The sequence below is a fragment of the Engraulis encrasicolus genome, chromosome 19, assembly GCF_034702125.1.
Source record: "Engraulis encrasicolus isolate BLACKSEA-1 chromosome 19, IST_EnEncr_1.0, whole genome shotgun sequence".
Taxonomy (NCBI): domain Eukaryota; kingdom Metazoa; phylum Chordata; class Actinopteri; order Clupeiformes; family Engraulidae; genus Engraulis; species Engraulis encrasicolus.
The window spans coordinates 32916514-32937936 of NC_085875.1; the positions used below are offsets into that span (position 1 = coordinate 32916514).

Genomic DNA, 21423 nt, shown 5'->3' on the forward strand with positions numbered 1-21423 from the left:
GCATTATATTTGTGAAAAAGAGATGGGGACAAGCTACTGTAGGTTTATCTCAAAGATGGACATGACCCCACCATCCACACCTAAAATTACGCCCATGCTCTCAATTTCCTGCAGCCCTCTGTCACTAGCCTGATAAACCAGCCTAAATGTGAGACCGGAGTAATTTAGTCTGGCCCCGATGAACAATACCTCGGAAGATTGTTGATGAGAACAACCTGTTCTTTTTTTCAAACCGCGCCAGCACTCTGACCAATCGGTGATCTTTGCCATTGATGTGCTTTCCCAACGGTGTTGCGAGGTTCGTCGTCACTCCCTCAAAAGCCCGCCCGCTTTGATTAAAAACAAATCGCTGCGTTTTGATTGGTTTTGCCAGACTCAGGGCACAGCGTTCAAAGGTTCTCAGATCCGAGGTCAGACCTACTTGCTATCTGAAAAACGTAGGCGTCCAGCGAGTGGTGCTGGTTTACCAGGCTACTCTGTCACCAGATGAGCAAACATTTACGAGCAAATCAGATGGAGGTTAAACCATACCACAAAAAAATTGTCATTACATCTGCTGCACTAGAGGGACATGAGGATGTTTTTTAACTTCAGTAAACTGACAAGCTGTGGCGATGAGCACAGAACATTAGAATGCAACATTTTGTTCTCAGATACTTCTCTCGTAAGCGGTTATGGCATCAGACTTGTAGCCCAAAGGTTGCCAGCTCGACTCCCGACCCGCCAGGTTGGTGGGGGAGGGGGGGGGGTGGGGTGAGTAATTAACCAGTGCTCTCACCCATCCTCCTCCATGACTGAGGTACCTTGAGCATGGTANCGTCCCGCCACACTGCTCCCTTGGGGAGCCATTGAGGGCTGCCCCCTTGCACAGGTGAGGCATAAATGCAATAGTGTTTTGTGCAGTGTTCACTTGTGTGCTGTGGAGTGCTGGAGTTGGAGTTTCCCAGTTGGGCTTTCACTTTCACTTCATGTGGAAGAGACCCAAACCTTACATGGACATCTGCTCAGAGCCACGTACTGTACACCCCCTAATGCCAAAATGCCAATGGCTTTGCTCAAAAATGGACTGCGCTCAAAATTGACTTCACTTAAGAATAGTTTATCTATAGCTGTTTATTAAAAGTGCGATTGACGGCAGCAAGTGATGGCATGATGTTGCTTTCTAACCGCATAGAACCGTGGTCTGGGCCCTGCCGTGGCCAACCGGTAGGGTACTCGTCTGCCATGCGGGCTGACCCGGGCAGGGCTGATAGTATTCAGGCTCCATGCCTGATTTCAGGCTTGTCAGAGTTTGCAAAATTAAAAACATTGATAATAATTAGCCATTAGGTTATTCTTATCTCAGAAAGTGTTACAGGTTTAGGGTTTTCTTCTACTATCAGGCTTGAATAATGTCAAAATAGGCCTACGTTACGTCACTATGCAGTATCTTGTCATCGTCGTTAGAGCAGGGGAAAAAGTTCAGGCTCAGGATTTTTTTTTCACTATCACCCCTGACCCGGGTTCGATTCCTGGCCCGGGTCCTTTGCCGACCCCTCCCCATTCGCTTCCTGTCCACCTCTCAAACTGTCCTATCATCAATAAAGTCGTAAAAGACCAATAAAATACAGCAGAGAAGGAATGGAAGCACAATGCATATTAAAGGTGCAGCTGAATTAATCTTCTGTTATGATCAATGCATTGCGATGATTAATTGCCGTGCATTAACTAACCACGACACTGAGCACTTGTGTAGAGATATGAGCTCTTCACACATCTGCCTGACCACATCTTCACAAGAAACCAGCGGGGGTGTGGGTATCAACTTTGTTGGCGGCTTTGGTGTGACTGCCATTGACTTCCTTTCCACTGTGCTGTCACACATCTATTTGTCATTTGCCTCCTGTTACTGTGGAAAGGCTGCATAATTTTACACCATGTTGAACCATTTTTCATTTTGATAGGGCAGTCAGTCTTTGCATTTTAATATTGGTGTATGGTCTTATGTGTGTACATTTTTTTAATGTCAAATATGTGTGGCTGTCCTGGTTTGTATATGCCTTTATAAGGCAGTGTGAACTGTTTTTCACATTTATGTGCATAGGGCTTTGTGTGCGAGTATTCATGCTTGCCTGTGTGCGTGTGTCTGTGTTTGTGCTTATGTATTCATCATAAGTGTCTTGTATATGCCAGTATGCAGATGAGTTTGGGGTGTATGCACATACAGTATGTGTGCTTGAGTTCACTTATATTCTTTGTGCTTTTTCTGTGTGTGTATGTGTGTGTGTGCGTGTGCGTGTGTGTGTGTGCATGCTTGTGTGTATGTGTGTGTGTGCGTGTGCGTGTGTGTGCGCGTGCGCGTGCGGGTGTCCTCGTCTGTCCCTCCAGAGGAGAGTGCCCGTGTGTTGCGTCTGTGTGAGGTGCAGGATGGGGGCTCCTCGGTGAGCGTGTGTGGCCTGAGTCTCTCTCCCCCGGCGCTGGCCCCCCTCCTCCGGGCCCTCAAGCTCCAGGCCAGCCTCACCGAGCTCCGGCTCTCAGCCAATCGCCTCGCAGACGCGCTCCTGCCTGAGCTGATGGCCGCCGTGGCAACCATGCCCAAGCTCCGCCTACTGGACGTCTCGGCCAATCTGATCACCGGGGAGGGACTGAAGAAGGCAGCCGATTCGCTGGATGGGAAGAGTCAGCCTGCCTTCCCAGTGAGTTACCCGGGAGTGTAGGGGAGTTAGTGGGCCACAGCACTCTTGGCAGTACCATCGATGAGTGGATGGATTTGGATTTGAATTATCTTTTTTTGTTAATTATCTCATTATTAACTATCCTTTTTTTAAAAAGAATCATTTTTTGCCATGACAGTGGAGGAGAGACAGGAAATGAGTGGGGAGAGAGATGGGGAAGGATCTCGTAGCGTAGTAATCCAGTGCCCTACCGTTAGGCCACAGCAGGGCCTATTAATTATCCTTTTAGTGTTTTTTTCTTTCTGCTGTGGCCTAATGGTTAAGGGGGTCTTTAGATCCATTTTCGAGGCCCTACCGTGGCTGATATGGTAGGGCACTTGTCTACTACGCGGCCGACCCGGGTTCGATTTCCGACCTGGGTCCTTTGCCGGCCCTTCCCCATCTCTCTCTCCCAACTTACTTCCTGTCTCTGCTTCACTGTCCTGTCTGAGAAAAAACAATAAAGGCTTGTAAAGCCTCTATCATCTGCTAATGCAAACTTGCCCAAGTGAGTACATTCGAAACCACATCTGTGGTCGAAACACCAAGCTCATCAACTTCACCCCACATTGTCTTACCAGTAAGGGCTTGGGTGAGACCTGTTTCGCAGGTCCACCTGGGAGGTCGGCCAATGCAAGCTTGTTTGACACCACCCACCGACAGCTTTAATCTGTGTCTGATCTGTAGGCCTACTTCATGCATTTCAGTATATTGATGATGGCGCAGAGTTGGTGTTGCCTATAAAAGGCAGCACAGTTAGGGTGGACTCTGTCTCTCCAAATAAGGAATATACATCCTGGTAGGCTAGAAGCTATCGAGCCAGCCTTCAACTAAACACAACTGCTGACATACATACGGTACATCACTCGTTGGACTTCAACTTGAAAAGACATGACTCAGTACGACATCTTGGTTGGCTTGGTGGTTGGTGCTGTTTTACAGGCTGCATGACCATAGTCAAGGTCTTGGATATAAACGCCCAAAATATATTTTTAAAAAGTCTATCTTACCACTCACTAAACCTCACTCTCTTCCTCCTCCTCTTCCTCTTCCTCCTCCTCCTCCTCCTCCTCCTCCTCTCGGGTTTCCTCTCTCTGGAGAAGCTGGGTTTGAGCATGAACACTCTTGGTACTCTCTACACCTCATTCTCTTCACCTCTGCTCTCCTCTCCCCCATCCTCCTCCTCCTCCTTCTCCTCCGATATGTCTCCCCAGTCTCTGGAGGAAGAATATTGACATGTACCCTCTGTCTCACCACTCTCAACACCTCTGCTCTCCTCCTCCTCCTCTTCCTCTAGATTTCCTTAGCATTTGGAGGATGGATATTGATGTCTCTCTCTCTCTCTCTCTCTCTCTCTCTCTCTCTCTCTCTCTCTCTCTCTCTCTCTCTCTCTCTCTCTCTCTCTCTCTCTCTCTCTCTCTCTCTCCCCATCCTTCTCCGTCTCCCTCTCCCTCGTGTGTTTTTCCCCAGTGTTTGGAGGAGTTGGATCTGAGCATGAACCCGCTGGGTGATGGTCATGCTCAGTCTCTGTCGTGCCTGCTGTCCTCCTGCCCGGTGCTGGCCTCTCTCTCCCTGCAGGGCTGTGGCCTCACCGCTCGCTTCCTCCAGCAACATCGCCTCCTGCTGGCCAGCGCCCTCGCCGGTAAACACTCCACAGCCCAGCCCACTCCCATGTCACTCCATAGCATAGCATTCCCATCCTAGTCTATATACCCTGCCACCCTTTCCTCTCTCAAACCAAAGTTTTGTACAGCGTTCTTGCATGTCCTCTCTCCTTTCCACCCTCTCAACTCCTTTGATGCTATGCTGTGTATGTATTTTTCACCACCATTAATTTGTGAGTATTAATTATGACTAGGGAAATTACACATAAAGACGTGGATCTTCTCCATGGCTGCCATTTCTAATAATGGATATATTTAGCGGCAAAACCCCCGTCACTAGTTAGCAACGGTGTTGTCGAGAAACGCACCCCTGACCAAGTTAGCAACTTAGTGGGTTGCAAATGGGAAATTGCATTGCAACCAAGTAAATTGCTAACTGGTTATCAACAGTGCTTTTCAGGAAACAGGATCCAAACCAGTAAATATTAGTTTATTACTATATCAAATTTGTGGGCAGCATAGTGGCAATATACCTGCTTTGGCCACAATCTTACATACAATCTTTACCTTTTAAAGAGGCTGCCTTTTCATTGGTTTCTGCTCCTGACTTGTGTTCTCCTGGATGCAGGCACTGGTCACCTGAGGTCCGTGTCCCTCTCCCATAATGCACTGGGCTCCACTGGCTTTGAGCTGGTGCTGAAGACGCTGCCTCTGCACTGCCTCTCCCACCTCCACCTCTCGGCCGTCTGCAAGGGGCCGGCCGACCAACCAGCCCTGGAACTGCTGGTCACCCTCCTCACTCAGGTATAGTAGGCCTACCACGTCTGAACGTATGGGGTGAGGTATGGTACTACTCTGTTAAACATGGCAAGCCAGTTAAAAGGATATGGTAAGTTGCCCTGCTGCCTTAAGTTTGTAAGCTCAAGACTTGACTCAACTCCAGGCTTTCTCAAGTTGAGTGAACTTACAAACTTAAGACAGCAGGGCAACCTACAGTTTTTACATGTACAGGTATCTGGCTACAGTATTTTACAGTGTACGTCTGAAGGTATGGAGTGATGAGTCTGCACACTCATAACCTGAAGAAGACAATAGTCAAAACGTAATCCTGCCATGATTTTTTTTTTTTTATCAAAGAAAAAGGGATTCTAAGTGTGAGGACTCCTCACTCAGCCTTTGTCCTGCTCCTTATTCTGGGATGTGCACAATTTCCAACCTCAACTGATAGTAGGCCGGCCAAAGATTCTAGAGTGCTGTGCACACGATTGGTCTGTGTAGATTCTCATTCATTCCAGTTATGCTACTTGAGTTGTGAGTAACTGGACGTCTTCTTGCGTTTCATAGGCATTTCAATCCTTATCTAAGAGACTGGTTTAGTGGATGTAACAGGGAAAGTGTTTATACTTGCTGGCTGTTTGCTGCCGTAAAATGTTGCTGCTGTAAAAATGTTCATGAGGAGGTGTGAATGTACAATATCATGGGCCTAAATTGTAAGTCTTGTAAGAATCCTGGCGTGTGCGTGTGCGCGTGCGTCGTTTTAATTATTTATCTCTTCATAGGGTGACTGTGCCCTTACCCATCTCGGTTTGGCCAGCAATGGATTAACCGACCACAGCATCGCATCACTGTCCAGGTCTGTCTGCAGTCACCACTGAACTCTGCTCCACACAGTTATCACATCACATCTCATTACATTACACTAAGCTGATGATTTTATCCAGAGTGGCAAAGTTACATGTTTCATTCAACTTTTTTATCGCTTCGGAGACCGTAGTATTGAAAAGCACCATGCAACAGTAGCATGCAACAGTAGCATGTCGCTTGCTGCATGCATTCGCAGGATGTGGTTTCTGTTGTGTTGGGTTATTGCTTCCCTCCTAGTATTATTGACACGTGGTAGCCATTGAAACCTGTGACTAATGTTTTCCACTGCTGTGCATGCGCGTGTGTGCGCGTGTGTGCAGGTGCCTGCCTGTCTGTCCTTCGCTGGTGTCTCTGGATCTGTCGGCCAACCCTGACGTGACGTCAGCCGGACTTCACAGCCTGCTGGTGGGCCTGCGAGACGCCCGGCGCCCCCTCACCCACCTCAACCTCCAAGGTACGCATGCATGCACACAGTCTCACTCAGACACACACACAGTCTCACTCATCGGGTACTGAAGGTGCATGGTAGATGAAGGGGAGTCTTTTTTAACCTCTATATCAGTGGTTCTTTACCTTTTTTTCTTAACGCACCCCCTTGCCTGTGCCCAGGACAAGCCGTGCACCCCTATCCCAAACGTCTACACATGTATCGCACTAAAAACTGATTTAAGTGATTAATTACAATGACTTGAGACATTCATCAATATCTTAATCACTTTACATGGGGACTAAAACATGTTTTAATTCGGTTTTGATTTGGCCAAATTATAATGTTCGCAAGCAGAATTTTGGTCGCATCCTCCACAGAAAAAAAATCCATGCACCCCCTGAAATCTCTGGCGCACCCCAGGTTAAGAAACACTGCTCTATATGACCATTGACTGAGTTTATTATTAAACTTATTATTAAAAACTTAATCTCTGTCTCCCCACTTCTGCCCTCCCTGATTCAGTTTATCTGAACGAGGTACTATGACCGTGAACTGAAACTGAAAACGTGGCTTCCTGTTATGTGTGTGCGTGTCAGGTTGTCAGGTTGCTGGTCCGTGGCACGCGGTGTCCCTGGATGACCTGGCGGAGCTGGTGCAGGACCTGCGCCTGTGCTCCAAGAGACTCAACAAGCTGGACCAGCAGACCCTACAGCAGAGCTGGCGGCAGCAGCAGCAGCAGCAGCAGCTGGGTGACAGTGGCCAGGTACATGGGGGCAGTAGCCAGGTACTGCTCCGGCACGCCAAGTGCATGATGACCACCAATGGTACAATATGTACATGCCTGCAGTACACAACTTGCTGTCAACTTGCTACATAGACTCTGTCCCACTCTGCAGCAGGGGGGTGGCAGTGGCCAGGCATTGGGGGTCAGTGGCCCAGTGGCCAGGCATTGGGGGACAGTGGCCAGGTACAGGTGGGCAGCAGTAGCCAGGTACTGCTCCGTCACGCCAAGTGCATGATGCAGTACATGCCTGCAGTACATAACTTGCTGTCAACTTGCTACATAGATAGACTCTGTCCCACTTTGCCAAGGTGGTCAGGATGTGGCCCAACGTAAATTATGGCACCACCAGAAAGACTTGATCGTTCACGACGTGTGCATTTCTTTAGTAGACCACTGTATGCCATGTACTGTAGACACCAGTGGCGGAACAATTGCACACAGGGCCCCAGTGCAAAACACTTATCTGGCCCCCTGTATGGCCTGACAAGACCACAATTGGGCCCCACTACCAATGCAAGAGTGCCCTGGGCCCAGGGGCAAATGCCCTGCTCGCCCTCCCTATAGCTCCGGCCCTGGTAGACATACACACAGGTGATTCCCCATCAAGCGAAGTGCATGATGGCTACCACTGTGTAAATCCTACCAAGGCTCTTAATTAACACCAGCCAACTGGCCAAATGCTGGTGATATTTCAGTTTCAAGCAACTTATTATCCACTTCGACCCATTAGTGAGAGTGTATTTGTCTAGATTATTAGAATATAATCTACAGGTACAAGACATTTTGGCTGGTGACAAAAAAAAAGTTCATTTAGAGCCCTGAATGCTACCATCACAAACAGCCAATGGGGATTAAAACATGGACACAGACTTATGAACAAACTCCCCCAGAAACTGCAAACGGAGGTGAAAACATGAACACAGACGTGTACATTTCTGTCTGCTGCAAAGGCTCTTGCTGGTGCTGTTTGACTTGAGGTTTTCAATATGACTCCACTGGCTCTATGTAAAATGACCCCATCAGAAATGTCCAGCTGAGGTAGAGCATGTGCTGTCTGATACATGGATTCTCTTGTGCTGTTCCACTGAAGACTGTCTGAATTGGCTCCATCCTGGTCTTAATGTACAGATGTACAGAATTCTACCTGTGTATTATGTGTTTTTGTACGTGTTTTTGTGTGTATTTAAGGGGTTTTGATTCAAACTCTTTTTTTGAATGAAATTAAACATTATCTGGTGATACTGCAGATACTGTTTTTATTGTTTCCAAGGACCACACTAGTTCCTGAGTGTTTTTCAATACATAGTTAGTTGTCAATGAGCATGTCACCAACATACCCACAGTAAAGAGGGACAGGAATTGTCTTTTGTAAATGAAACTACTACTCTTTACCCTATTTACACCGAGCCTTTTGAAAAGGCCCACGCAGTTCTTGGGCTACAAAGCTTTCTACAGCTTTGATGTGGAAGTTGAAGAGAACTAAATGAGTAACCGCAAGGCAAAGCTCTTGGTGCAAAATGACTGTGAACTCTCCCCTGTTGTGGTGTAATGTCGCTCATGCTGAGAATCAAGAACAGTTGAGCCTTAAATGATATTGTGCTGCAAGGACCTTTTTATTAACTGTGTTAACATCAGTTCACAAAGTTTTGTGTTCATGCATTTTATGTTTAGAGGCCGTATGCTTTTATCAGGACCCTTTAAACCAGAGAGCAAGTGAAGCTGAGGCTACTTTTGATCATTTTGTCTTCTGTCATATTGTGTGTCAGACAAGGTAAATGTTCAATGCTACTCCAGATAAATTAGAAACAAAGTATGTGGATGAGTCATTTTAGCATTGAGAAGTTTTGTTTATTAATGACAATTATTACACACATTTTATTCTAACCCAGATAAAATATTTAAAGATAATTTCATTTAACAATGAGTACTAAATGTTCAAATATGTCCGTGCCGCTTTCCCAGTGGCATGTCACATGTAGATTAGTTCCTTTTTCCTGTAGTTGTGGAACAAATACAAGCAAACAAACGGTTAGATTTGGAGGGAAATCCTTTAAACTAAAGCTACAGGAAATTGTCAAAAAATGTACTGCAACTTTGCTGCTCATTGAAACTGGGTTGCCTATTGCCAAATTTGATATTTTCATGAAAGTTTACAAAGTAATAAACTAATACTTTCTAGTACAGTCAATTTTGCAGCTAAAAATGTCTATTTCTGGAAATTCAAAATGGCGGACCATGGAGAAGATCCCCCTTTTAATGTATGAAAAGTGCAATTTTCCCAGTCATAATGAATACTTAGAATTTGATGGTGGTAAGTATTCATGAAAAAGGTAACATTAGTGAATGGGTAGCATGAATTCTGGAAATAAATAACTAAAAATCTTGCACAGTGTACCTTAAACGTTTTATCAATAATAATAATAAAAAAGAAATGTGCAAAAAACTCACTTGCAGGCCTTCAGGGAGACACAGATGGACCTGACTTCATCTGTGGTGGAGAGCTCCTCTACCAGTACTGACAAGTACCTCTTGACAAAGCCCTTACACATGGACCTCAGGAAGCCGATCTGCTCACAGCCCGCTCGCAGTTTCCCCGTAATCTCGTCCTGTGAGAGAGAGCCATCACCAGCATTAGCACCAGGGCTCTAAATTAACTTTTTCCACCACCAGCCAATTTGGCTAGTGGACATTTTTTCTTACCAGCCAAACAGAAGTTCAACTAGCCATTTTTTTAATCTCGCCAAAATAAACTATGCATTAGGCTAGTTATTTTTTTTCTAATTAAATGGTCATTTTGTCCAACTGTTTCTACAACACAGATACACTATAGGCCTGCATAGGCTACTATATGCCTACATAATAATTAAGCATATTATAGGCCTATATATTTTTACATTTTTTTTAAACTTCTGCTTTATTTTTTACTTTCATTACTTAGGCCTAATTAATTTGATTAGTTTTTGTTCAATTCCTCTGAAAACAGCTGAATCACATCGCACAATCCACTCACATAACAGACCTTTAACATACAGTAACCAAGCACACAGCCAAACACTACAAAACCTCACATACGCACACCCCAAGGAAGGAGAAGAGATGAGAGGAAAATGAGAGGAGAGAGGAGGAGCTCTTCTCTACCATGCGCAACAAAATGACAAGAAGCCTAGTTTAATTAAAAGTAAATAATATCTCGGGAATCTTCGCTTCCTTTGTTACTTCCACAGCTTCGTCGTTGGTTGCTTTTTTTTCTCTTTCCGATGGCGTGGGCTTTCCAACTTAGTTGCGCCACGACTCTGAACATTTCAGAAGACAACTGAACTGACAGCTACGGTCACACTACTCTGACAGTCGGCTCTCCTCCTCTGCCCTGGTCGCTATTTCGTTCCACAAGTTACCACTCATTTTAACGTCACTATTTACAATTACTACTAGCATTCACCAACACACAGAACCTTGCTCTAACCCCCGCCACATTCTCATCACTCGCACAAAACATAGTCTACACAACAGAAGTAGCGCTATGCATAATCTGCGTAAGTCCTGTTATTGAAACGGTCAGGGTTTCGCTGCTTCAAAAATGCAGCCTGTTACAGCAAGGTTCATATAGTAATAATAGCAGTAGTGACGTTAAAAGGGTTATAGCGAAAGCGACGAGAGCTGCCTGTCAGAATAGTGTGAGCGCAGCTTAGCTGACAGAAGGCTGGTCGTCTGAAATGTTTTCAATCCTGGCGCGCGCAACAGCATGGAGTTGACGCTCGATGCACTGGAAAGCCCACGGTGGGAGGCTACGTCGTGACGCTAGTGTCCATGGGTAATGTAGGAAATCTCGCCCTATAACGTTCGTCAGAGCAGCGGTTTACCGTTCATAAGTTACTGTACTCGGGCGCTACTAGCCAAATTGGCGGGTAGGTATTTTTTTCTACTAGCCAAAATGAATTTTCACCCGTGTTTGGCGTGTTGGCGTGTGTTAATTTAGAGCCCTGATTAGCACATACAGTACTACCCAGTACTACACAGTTAACATGGAAGTTTATGTAGAAAGCATGGCCGTAACTACCATTGACTCAATTGTGTCCTCCACTTGTGCTTGTGGCCTCGTACCAGGAAGTAATATGTCATGAGGACATCACTGACAACAGCATTATATTTCAATATCTCACAAAAGCTCAATTGTTAAGTCATTTTCTCATTTTCAAACAGGATGGTTAAGGAAGAATAGTCCCCCAAAAATTGTTTTGGCTACGCTGACAGCTGGGAAACTTTTTTGTTTTCTCCACAGAGGTGGGGCCAGAAGGCGGGGCGAGGCCACAAGCACAAGTGGAGGACGCAAGGTAGCATATTGGAATGCACCCAAGATGCTCATCAAGACGATATTACAAAGGCACAGCTACTCTGAGTAGAAACATTGTGCAGTGGGCAGGGCCGGATTAAGATGGCCCAGGGCCCCTTGGCTACAGGTTGCTGTGTGGCCCCATGGAAAGGCAGATTCTGCAACAAATTTACATAGACAGTGTCATAACATGAGAGAGACGGTGTTATTTTTTCAATATTGCATCTTGTCACAATTCTGCGATTTTTCACTTTTGGCCAATCAGGCAGCTGAGGGCCCCTAGCCTGCAGCCACATCTAGCCTGTGTGTTAATCCGGCCCTGGCACATTACCTACAGTAGAAAGATCAGTCATTTGCTTGTGCTCAGATGACATGTTGGTAAATGAGGCCCTGGTTCTCACCGGTGAGCTGGCAGCTGAGATGGACTTCTTGACCTTGTTCAATAGCCACTTGCAGGCCCAGCACACGCCGGGTGGCTTCGCAACGGCCACACCATTGACCTGAGACACACAAACACACATACAGCAGACACACACACACACACACACACACACACACACACACACACACACACACACACACACACACAGCATACAGAAAGGCGCAGACACACACACACACAGACGGACACGCTCATGCGCACAGGCAGACACGCACACAGAGCCCGATACTGTATTTATAAATCAAACTTAACACCAGTCTGTTTGAGTCATCAGGAGTCTTTGAAATTCATTTGAGTAAGATAGCTGTCGAAGTGATATTAGTTACCATTACAAGGACATCTTGGTTGAAGTCAGGGCTGTCTTCGTCGAAGTCAGGACCTCTCCAGTCATAAGCAAAACCTGAAAAGAAGATGGTTAATGTTCACATCATATCCATCACAAGTGTTCACTAATATAGTTGTAGTCTGTTCAGTTGAAGCAGACTGCATTTATCAACAATGTAAATTGAAGGCGTTGCTGCATGTCTTAACTCACCGGCACCTATGAGGGCAGAGACCAGGATGACCAAAGCTGTTTTCATCTTGATGGAGAAGAGCAGCTAGGTGTTCTGTGGCTAACTAGGGGGGCAAGAAGACTTTATACTAAGCAGTGACATCAGAGGCACCACAGTAGTTTTTTTTGAGACCACTTTGACACCCACCCATGCTGCCACTGACACCCACCCACCCAAGCTGATGGCTGCCACTTGTTTTATTGTCTTTCTGATGTGTCCTCATGTAGTAGGTAGGAGACCAAGACCCTCGTTATAGCAACCGGAGCTGACCACCACTTTCCACCACCCCAACTCTTCTTCTAGAACCTCCTCAAACTCATCATGTAGTGGGTGATGTGATAGCCGCTTGTTGCTGTCTGCACCCCACCCGTCCGTGCATGCATGGGCTGTATAATATCGTTTTCTTCACCTTGAAGGTGCACTGTGTCAGCCCGGTTCTCACGCAGACCCTTTGTGCATTTTCGCTCAACTTTGCGAGAAACATCCATCTGCGTGAGAATCAGGTTAGCACTGTAAAATTTTTGGTAGTTTATTTCAAGAATTCTTGCTGTTCATTCACAAATGTTACCCTTTTTCTGTGCTGATAAATACCTCGCAAACACAAATACAGTAGGAAAGTGTTATTTCATAGTTAGTTGAAGATGTGATAGAAGTTATATTGTTGTATAGGCCTACTTCATACATTTGCATTCATGACTAATGAAAAATTCGTTTTTTTGTCCCAAAAAGTATTGTCAGAAATTAAAAGGTAAATGCATTTCAAGGCAGTTTAGCATGGTGCTGGTGTGTCATAGCAGCACCACTAAAAAAAGAGGAGGTGACAAATTTGGCATTCTTCTGCTGGTTATCTATACAGAATAATTCCAGAAAATGATGAGTGACTTCATTTTAATCAAAACTAGTATATGACCAATATTTTCAATGACCCATACTTTCAAATGACAATGTCAAGTCAAAAAAACAGTGACTGTGCAAAGTAAAACGTGTAGTTTCCTGCCATGGGTAGCTCAAGATAGTTCAGATGGTGCGGTGTGCATCTGCAGGGCTGAAAAGGAAGCTTGAGTCAGGGCTAGGGACATGTGGAGACGCCCATCTTCTCAGAAATAAATCTGATGCATGTCGTAGTTCATGTAACACAGTGTTTCCCAAACTATGGTACGCGTACCCCTAGGGGTACGCGACGTCATTGCAAGGGGTATGGGAGAGGATTTGGAATTTGAAAGAAAAAAAATTGAAGGAAGAAAAAAAAATCAAATGGCAAGGAATAGTGGCAACATAGGCCTAATACAATAAATAAGAGACCTTGCAATCAGTCCCAGCACTTTACTACGCAGGAGGTGAGGGAAAAATTCTCATTACGCGTTCTCATTACGCGTCTGCCTGGGGTTTTTTTCTAAAGCGATCCACCTGCTGGCGCGTACGGACCACTTTGTTGTTTGACTTGTGCGCGTGCAGAAGGCAACAGTTTCCCTCCGAATTGAGATGCGCATATCGATCGCAGATCTTATTTGAAAATGTAGGCCTATTTGCTGCCATTTTATGGACGTTTACATACATTTTCATTGGTGGCTTGGTTACATATTGTTTTGAAATAGACGCCTTTAAATTCTAAAGGTCGTCTAATATTCACGGAGAAAAGCGCCAAAGCTTAACCTAATTCGGCAACCATCATTCATTACTATTCCACAACACTCAATGACAGATACCGAAACAATGTCTCGTCCACAACAAAGTAATAATATCCATCCTTCATTGTGAATGCTGCATGCGTGCCTGGCCGCTATAGATCTCTCGCGCAAATTGGGCTATGGCTAGATAAGAGCAATGGCTTGGTGACCATGTCGTCAAATCACTTTCGTTTAACCTGGCGTGGTCAAACGGGCAAGGAACACAGAACATGAATAAAACCAGAGCAGTCATGTTGGATGGCTGTAAGTTGTAAAACTTCTCTCCCTCTCCCTCTCTCTCTCTGCCTGCGCGGACGGTATTGATTGACAGCTGAGACCTCCGTTCTGCAGGCGACGTGGTGTTTAATAAATAACAATCTCGTCGTCTCTTACATTCACAAGAGCACCAAAATTAATATAATTTCTTAGCATTATTCGGCAAGCACCCTTCACAACAATGCTTCAGCACTCAAAGGAGTGTATTGAGGAAATCTGTGAAGTCCATCCACGTTACATTGGTTGCTGATCATCAGCCGTCAATATTAACGCCTGACGGCGCAGGAGAACAACAAAACAATATGCCTACTTTCGAAAGCGACCCTCCCTCTGCTTTTATTTGTGTTGCTTTTGACAAGCCTGAAAACTAAACGCCGACACAGGCTATGTGTAGCAGACGACTCACATTAACCAGGATTTCAGTCACAAGAGCTCGTCACGCACCCTCTTCAACTGGATGCAGAGCTCCACAGTTCCCCCTCCTCCACAGTTGGATGGACATGAAGTGCTCCAGGGGGTACGTCATGTGAAAAAGTTTGGGAAGCACTGATGTAAAGGATATGCAATATGCAAACTGCTAAGTCTGGTTATTGTCTAAGTCATTGAAGATTTAAAGCCAATGTGATCTCTCTGAAAGGAAAGCCTTTCCATACCAACAAAAACCCCAGAAACCTTTATTTGAAGAGTTCTTTTCCAAAATGAGATATATCCATTTTATAGAATGTTGGGAAATTTACATTTTTGTATTGGGTATTCCATTGAAATGCATTGCAAAATGCGTTTTTATAGAGGTTTTAAAGTATGTTCCCAAAATATTTGAATGGCAAGAATTCACACATAGATGATAGGACATCTTAACAGTGAATTCCAATATTAAAATGCAAAAAGTCAAAAATGGTGGATATAGCGTTTTGGAAAATTGCTCTTCATTTTATTACATTTACATATGTACTCCATGAATCTAGACTGTGCACAATATTCCATCTCAGAAAAGGAAATAACAACATTAACTTTTTCTAATAATGCTTTATTATTTCCCCCTTTAGCTCACAATGATACAGAAGATCATTATTAATGGCAGATAATCATGTTTCATATATGGTTTCACATCTGATCTTTGGCCACTGGTGTAGCTCTGCTCTTTGGGGGTTTTAACTGCAGTCTGCAAGGCCCTCACAGCAAGTACTTTCTCCTGAATAGACAAGAAGACAAACAGAGATGGAGTCAGGACCGCTGGCTGGGCGCTGGACAGAGTCATCACCGAATGCATTGAGTGTAATAATAAGGACCCAATTCTGGGCCCCCCTTCTCCCAGGGACCAGGAAAACTGAGCTCCCCACATAAAATCAGATTTGTTCATTCGTCTTTTTGCAAAATCACTTGTTAACGGCACTGGCAGAATGAATACATGGGTAGGACTTTACATTCTGAAACTCAGAGGTCGATGCACATTTTAAGGTAAGAAGGAACTTAAGGAAGTACTCTAAGCAGAAGGCAATAGACCCACCTGCAGGCTTTAAGGTGAACACAGACGGTTCTGTCATTCTCTGAGGAAGATATCTCATCCGGGAGTTTGTCTGCAAATTTTCTCACAAAGAATCTGCACACACGCTTGAGGAAACTGGCCTTTTGACACGCCACATCCAACTGCTCTCTGATCTCCTCCTGTGAAGGAAACACACCGTATCACAACAACACTCTACTGTTTGACCACTGTGTCTTAAATTCAAGATGAAATATATTTTTGGATTAAGTTAGACTACTCATATTAGAAATGTAAAATTTTCTTGTAAATAATGCTCTTAAACTGTGGTTTCTCTTAGTTGAGGTATTTGTTGGATTGCTAATGATATATACAGTATGCATTATGAAATATTCTCTATGTTTTCCATGAAAACTGTAAAAATGAAGACATACTGTATTTATGACTTATGTCACAGAGAGATTTGTCCCCCAATGAGAGACACTATTGTTGTCCTGGCTGTATTCTGTGTGGCTACCATAGATACCGTGGCCAACGGTAGGGCACTTGTCTATCATGTGGCTGACCCGGGTTCGATTCCCGGCCCAGGTTCTTTGCCGGCCCTTCCCCATCGTTCTCTCTCCACTCGCTTTCTGTCACCACCTTGACTGTCATATCATAAATAAAGTCAAAAAGACGAAAAAAAAGATACCATAGATAAGACACTACTGCGTAGGCAGGGCACTGCACTCTTACACCAGGGACCTGGGTTTTCATTGCGACCCTCGGTAATTTCCCAGTCCTCTCCATCTCTCTCTCCCACTCATTTCCTGTCCAACTCTTCACTGTCACTATTGTAATAAAGGCAAAAAGCCTCAAAATGTATATATTTTTAAAAACTACTGCATAAAATAAAAGAGCAAGACATGGGCATAGAAACTTACCTTGCTTTCTGCTTCATGAAGGGATCCCCTGACCCTCTTAATGAGCCATTTGCAAACTCTGCAGACCCCTGGGATCTCTACATTGGCTCCCAAGGCAATCTGCCAGTCCTGGTTGTACAAAAATTCAAAATCAAGAATGAATGACCCAGTAAGCAAGTAAGTAAGTAGAATTTCAACTCAAATTCAATCTACAGAAAGTGGAATCGGAAATTCTTTTGAGAGTTGTCAAATATATGTCACCTTTTCATCTTTATCTCCTTGAGTTGTCCAAACTGTGAATAAAGTCAACACATCAGAAATTGCTTATTACATTTATTTATTTATTGAATATATCAAATTTATTAATGTGCTTAAAAGACCATCTGACCATCAGAGCTTTTTGAGCATATAGCTTTTCATAAAATGTAACATAGGCTACACTGCCCTACAATTTAAGAACGCAGTAACTCTTAAAACTGCAAACTGAGAAAAAAGGCTTCAAAGTTTCCTACATGGCGCGACAACTGTGTTGTCGATAAAGTGGTGGTGACACTTTCTGTTATGCTTTTTTAGGACAGAAATTAAATGCACACAAAAAAACTCCCGCAAAAATAACATTTATGTGTCTTTTTGCCACAAAAAACAGAGTTACTGCGTTCTTGGCTAGTATTACTGTGGACTCCCAAACCAATTCCGATTGGAAAGTGCAGCAGTAACTCAACAACACCGCCGTAACTTTTTTGGGGTCATTTTTGCACTTTCAAAATGATTTTTCTCTAAAACGGGACGGTGTTGGACCACCATTTTTTTGACACAAGACAAATTAGGTAGTGTAGAGCCCATTTCCGAAATTATTTTTTTTCCCGACCATTTTGAGTTACTGCGTTCTTGTTTTGCACGGCAGTACAGAGAGAAGATCAACACAGGAGCTTAAAGTTTGTACACACAGGAGCTGTCAGATTCCAAATTCAATGCAGTCCCCCTGATGATTTTTTTAATGACTAAAAGGTAGCACTTAATATTACCGTGTATTTTTTAGTGTAACTACATGTATCAACATTTATGCAATATTACTAAAGCACAGTGTACTATAAGTAGCCCACAATTCTGTCAATCAAGGAGAGTAAAACAAATCGTAACAGAATGTTAAAAAAGCTTACCAAAACAAGTCAGCAGGACTAAGAGAGCAGCCAAGCGGAATGCGGCTGAGTTGCCCCTCATACCTACTGCAACCTACTGCACTGCAATAGGCTACGAACAGCAGAGCAGCACTGTGTATCTTTATATAGACCTAAAACTGCGATGAGTATCAGTCAGCCACTTCAACTTTGTGCTGAATATAAATGGCCTGAATGCGTAAACTCAGAACTAACACCCTATGCTCGCTGTCATGCCAGTTGAGAGAAATTGACCTTTGAACCCGTTAGAAAAATACTGCTACTAATAGGCCTTGTAATAGATCAGTTTTATACAGCACTTTTCTTGGTACTCAAAGCCGATTAACAAAATTCACACACACACACACACACACACACACACACACACACACACACACACACACACACACACACACACACACACACACACACACGTACACACACACGTGCCACATAGGCCTACTCTGCATGGTGCATTACACTATGGCAAAACTCAGAGCTGAGACAAAAAACAAGGCCAGACATTTTGCATGGTCCCCTCTAAATTGTGGACCAGTCTTTTTTAAATAATAATAATAATTCATAAATGTAAAAAATATAGCTATATTATGGCCCCTGAGGACTGCTGGCCCACTGGCTGGCTGTATCCCAGGTGACACATGAAAGTGTACTTTTGATAACTATACTTAGTACAAAGTGTACTATTTTCAGCGATTGAAAGTGCACTTCATTGCACTATTAGTGCGCTGGCCAGCACTACTAAAACAGTACTTCTGCACACTTGCAGCACACTGAGTATGCTAAATTGGCACCGCTTTTGGACAGCTTTAAGTGCACTACAAGCCTACGTTTGAAATTATGTTCGTATGGCATAAAGAGTGTGTTGGAGTACACTTCTAGACATTTTCTTGTTACTTGAAGTTCAATAAGAATATATTAACTTCATGCTTCTGCGGACTATATTGGAACATTTTAAGTCTGCAAAAAGTATATCATATTAAGCATAAAGATATTAACAGATACAGTAAGCTTGAAGTACATTTACAGTATTTTCCCAAGTACATGAAATAACATACATGTAAATGTATAACTATAACCCACAATGTTTCTCAGAGCTTATACATTGAACATGTATTAGTGATATGCATACATCGTACAACTGACATTTATAGTCATTAATACAGGGCTAGAGATACACATATCACTCCTACTCAACCACCTTCCTATGCTATAATTACATTACTTACCCTCAACCACTATTCTTTGTTTGGTCACCTACTTCTTTCTCACCTCCCACCATAAGAGAGAAGGAAGTGTGAGTCTATATATACCAGGACATATATGTGACCATCGTCATGACGGTGGGAACATGGTCATGTTTTGTGTACCACTTTAAATCACACTTCGAAGACATTTGGGTGAAGTAGGCTATAATCATAGTGCACTAAAAACAAAGTACAATTACAATTGCATATTAGTATATTCCTGCAAATACACTTAAGCCAAACATCCCCCAAGTCCACTTTAAGTATGGTTGGCTGAGTGTACTTTATTTGAGAGCATCTTAATTACATCTAATTTTAAGTACACTTTAAATAAGCATATTGTAAACATACTTTTTCTTAGCACAAAAAGTAAGAGTGCACTTTTAACGTGCTAAGTACACTTCAGATGTATTTCTATTATACTAAATTGAAGTACTTTTTCACCTGGTATGGCAGTCTACCATTCCAGGCCTGGCTTAACTCTGATGCGAGAAAATTCGTAGTGTGATTTCATGTCTCTGCAGCGTTTCAGTCTGGGTTGAATACTGTCAGTCATTACTACGTCACCACATGGGAGCTGTTGTTGCAGAGCGCTCCCTCGTACTCCCTCATGATACAAGTTCCCTGCAGCATGCACTAGCATCACACTAGGACTGTACTCACAAACTTCAAGTTCAAGTTCAAGTTCAAGAGTTTGCCATGTCAACAAAGTTTGCCATGTCAAAAAAAATTTTGTAGCATATTCCCCAATATCAAACAAAACAAGTACAAACAATGGACGAGACACACAGCTGCAAAGCACATACAATAAATATAACTATGGGTACAAACAAACAGAGAGGGTCCCAGCAGACACGGGAGTAACCCCAGTGGTTCAACTTAGCTATTTTGACCCAGTAGCCATTTATGTCTAGGCCCTGCTGATTTTCTACTGGGCATAGTACTCTACAAAGTATACACTAATTGAAAGATAAAATTATAAGAAGGTACATAAGGTACATGTATCATTAATTAATTAATATCATTATATAATAGGCTATATTTCATGTGATGCATGTATCTCAATGGGCGTCATATCAATAAAGTACTGTAGCAACTACATGGTAAGGTCTTGGATTACAAACCAGTAGTCACAGAAAACTCAGTCAGTGCTCCCTTAGTGTACCCAGGCCTGTACAGTATACTCCCTTAGTGTACCCAGGCCAGTACAGTATACTCCAGGCCTACAGTATGCCCTGGCATACAGGGCATTTCCTGGTGGGTCATTTTTTGTATTCTCTTACACTGTAGATCATTGCAAGCCAGTTAAATGTAAAAAAGTAAATTGCCCTGCTGCTATAAGTTAACTCGAGACTTAACTCAGCTTGAGGTTTTCTTAAGTTGAGTAAACTTACAAACTTAAGGCAGCAGAGCAACTTACTTTTTTACGTTTAACAGGCTGCAGTATGTTACAGTGTAGAGGAAGGCCCACCATTTAAAATGGCCAAAGCCTTATATTTTGGTCCCAGCGCAGCCCTGAGTGTTCCCCTGAGTGAAGAAGAAGAGGAGTCTATACTTGGGTAGGTCTGAGAGGAGTGAAAAGGGGGTTGAACAGGTAATAGGTTTGCAAAACTGAAGAAAATCCAAGGCACTCTCCTTTTGAAAAAGTTAAAAAGCCTTTATTGTGATGGCTTCAGAGCCGGTTCTGACCTCCATGGGGCCCTAGGCAAAAATATGCCAAGGGGCCCCCATAAAGCGCGCAACCGCAACACCCCCCCCTCCCCCCCCCCCCCCCCCCAGCCCCGCAAAACGAGAACCACAGACACAAAGTTAGACTCAAATCAAGTTTAATTAAAAAGTCTTGAGAGAAAAACATCAATAATGTAATCTGAACAGATTGTGAACATGTAGATCAGTGGCTCCACCTCCTCCTCAGTAACAGCATCTACACAGAGGTACAAATATAACAGGTAAGTATATAGGTGCATTGAGGTTCTTTGCAAATCCATGTGAGTTCATCATAGCAATGAATGTGTATTGCTACAAAATAAGGTTGTCAGTCTATACATTTAGACTTAAAATAACAGTTTGTATTAACTCACCATCAAAAGTGTCCCTTTCTGCACTTTCTTGAGGCAAAGTCATCAATGATGTCATCATAACAGATTTTCTTCCCCACATCATGGTTAATGCTCATGATGGCCAGACCACTC

General features: G+C 43.6%; 3 protein-coding genes across 3 annotated transcripts in view; 1 reads left to right on the forward strand and 2 right to left on the reverse strand.

The window, feature by feature from the left end:
- Positions 1-8401, forward strand: part of tonsl (tonsoku-like, DNA repair protein) — a 31158-nt gene extending 22757 nt beyond the window's left edge. The window contains exons 24-29 of the mRNA XM_063184149.1: positions 2368-2675; positions 4164-4335; positions 4926-5101; positions 5857-5930; positions 6262-6395; positions 6968-8401. Coding sequence (XP_063040219.1) covers positions 2368-2675; positions 4164-4335; positions 4926-5101; positions 5857-5930; positions 6262-6395; positions 6968-7248 — 1145 coding nt within the window. The 3' untranslated portion in view covers positions 7249-8401. The remainder of the gene's footprint in view (positions 1-2367; positions 2676-4163; positions 4336-4925; positions 5102-5856; positions 5931-6261; positions 6396-6967) is intronic.
- A 1198-nt stretch (positions 8402-9599) lies between these two features.
- LOC134469843 (antimicrobial peptide NK-lysin-like) lies at positions 9600-19166 on the reverse strand. Its single transcript, XM_063223872.1, has 5 exons — positions 19117-19166; positions 15932-15938; positions 15533-15616; positions 11887-11985; positions 9600-9761 (listed from the first exon to the last, which is right to left on the reverse strand). Exons 1-5 carry the CDS (start codon positions 19164-19166, stop codon positions 9600-9602), a joined length of 402 nt encoding a protein of 133 aa, XP_063079942.1.
- LOC134435268 (prosaposin-like) lies at positions 15462-18130 on the reverse strand. The gene is made up of 5 exons (XM_063184148.1): positions 17970-18130; positions 17071-17102; positions 16831-16938; positions 15932-16089; positions 15462-15616 (listed from the first exon to the last, which is right to left on the reverse strand). Exons 1-5 carry the CDS (start codon positions 18028-18030, stop codon positions 15598-15600), a joined length of 378 nt encoding a protein of 125 aa, XP_063040218.1. The 5' UTR covers positions 18031-18130; the 3' UTR covers positions 15462-15597.
- Positions 19167-21423: the final 2257 nt, after the last annotated feature.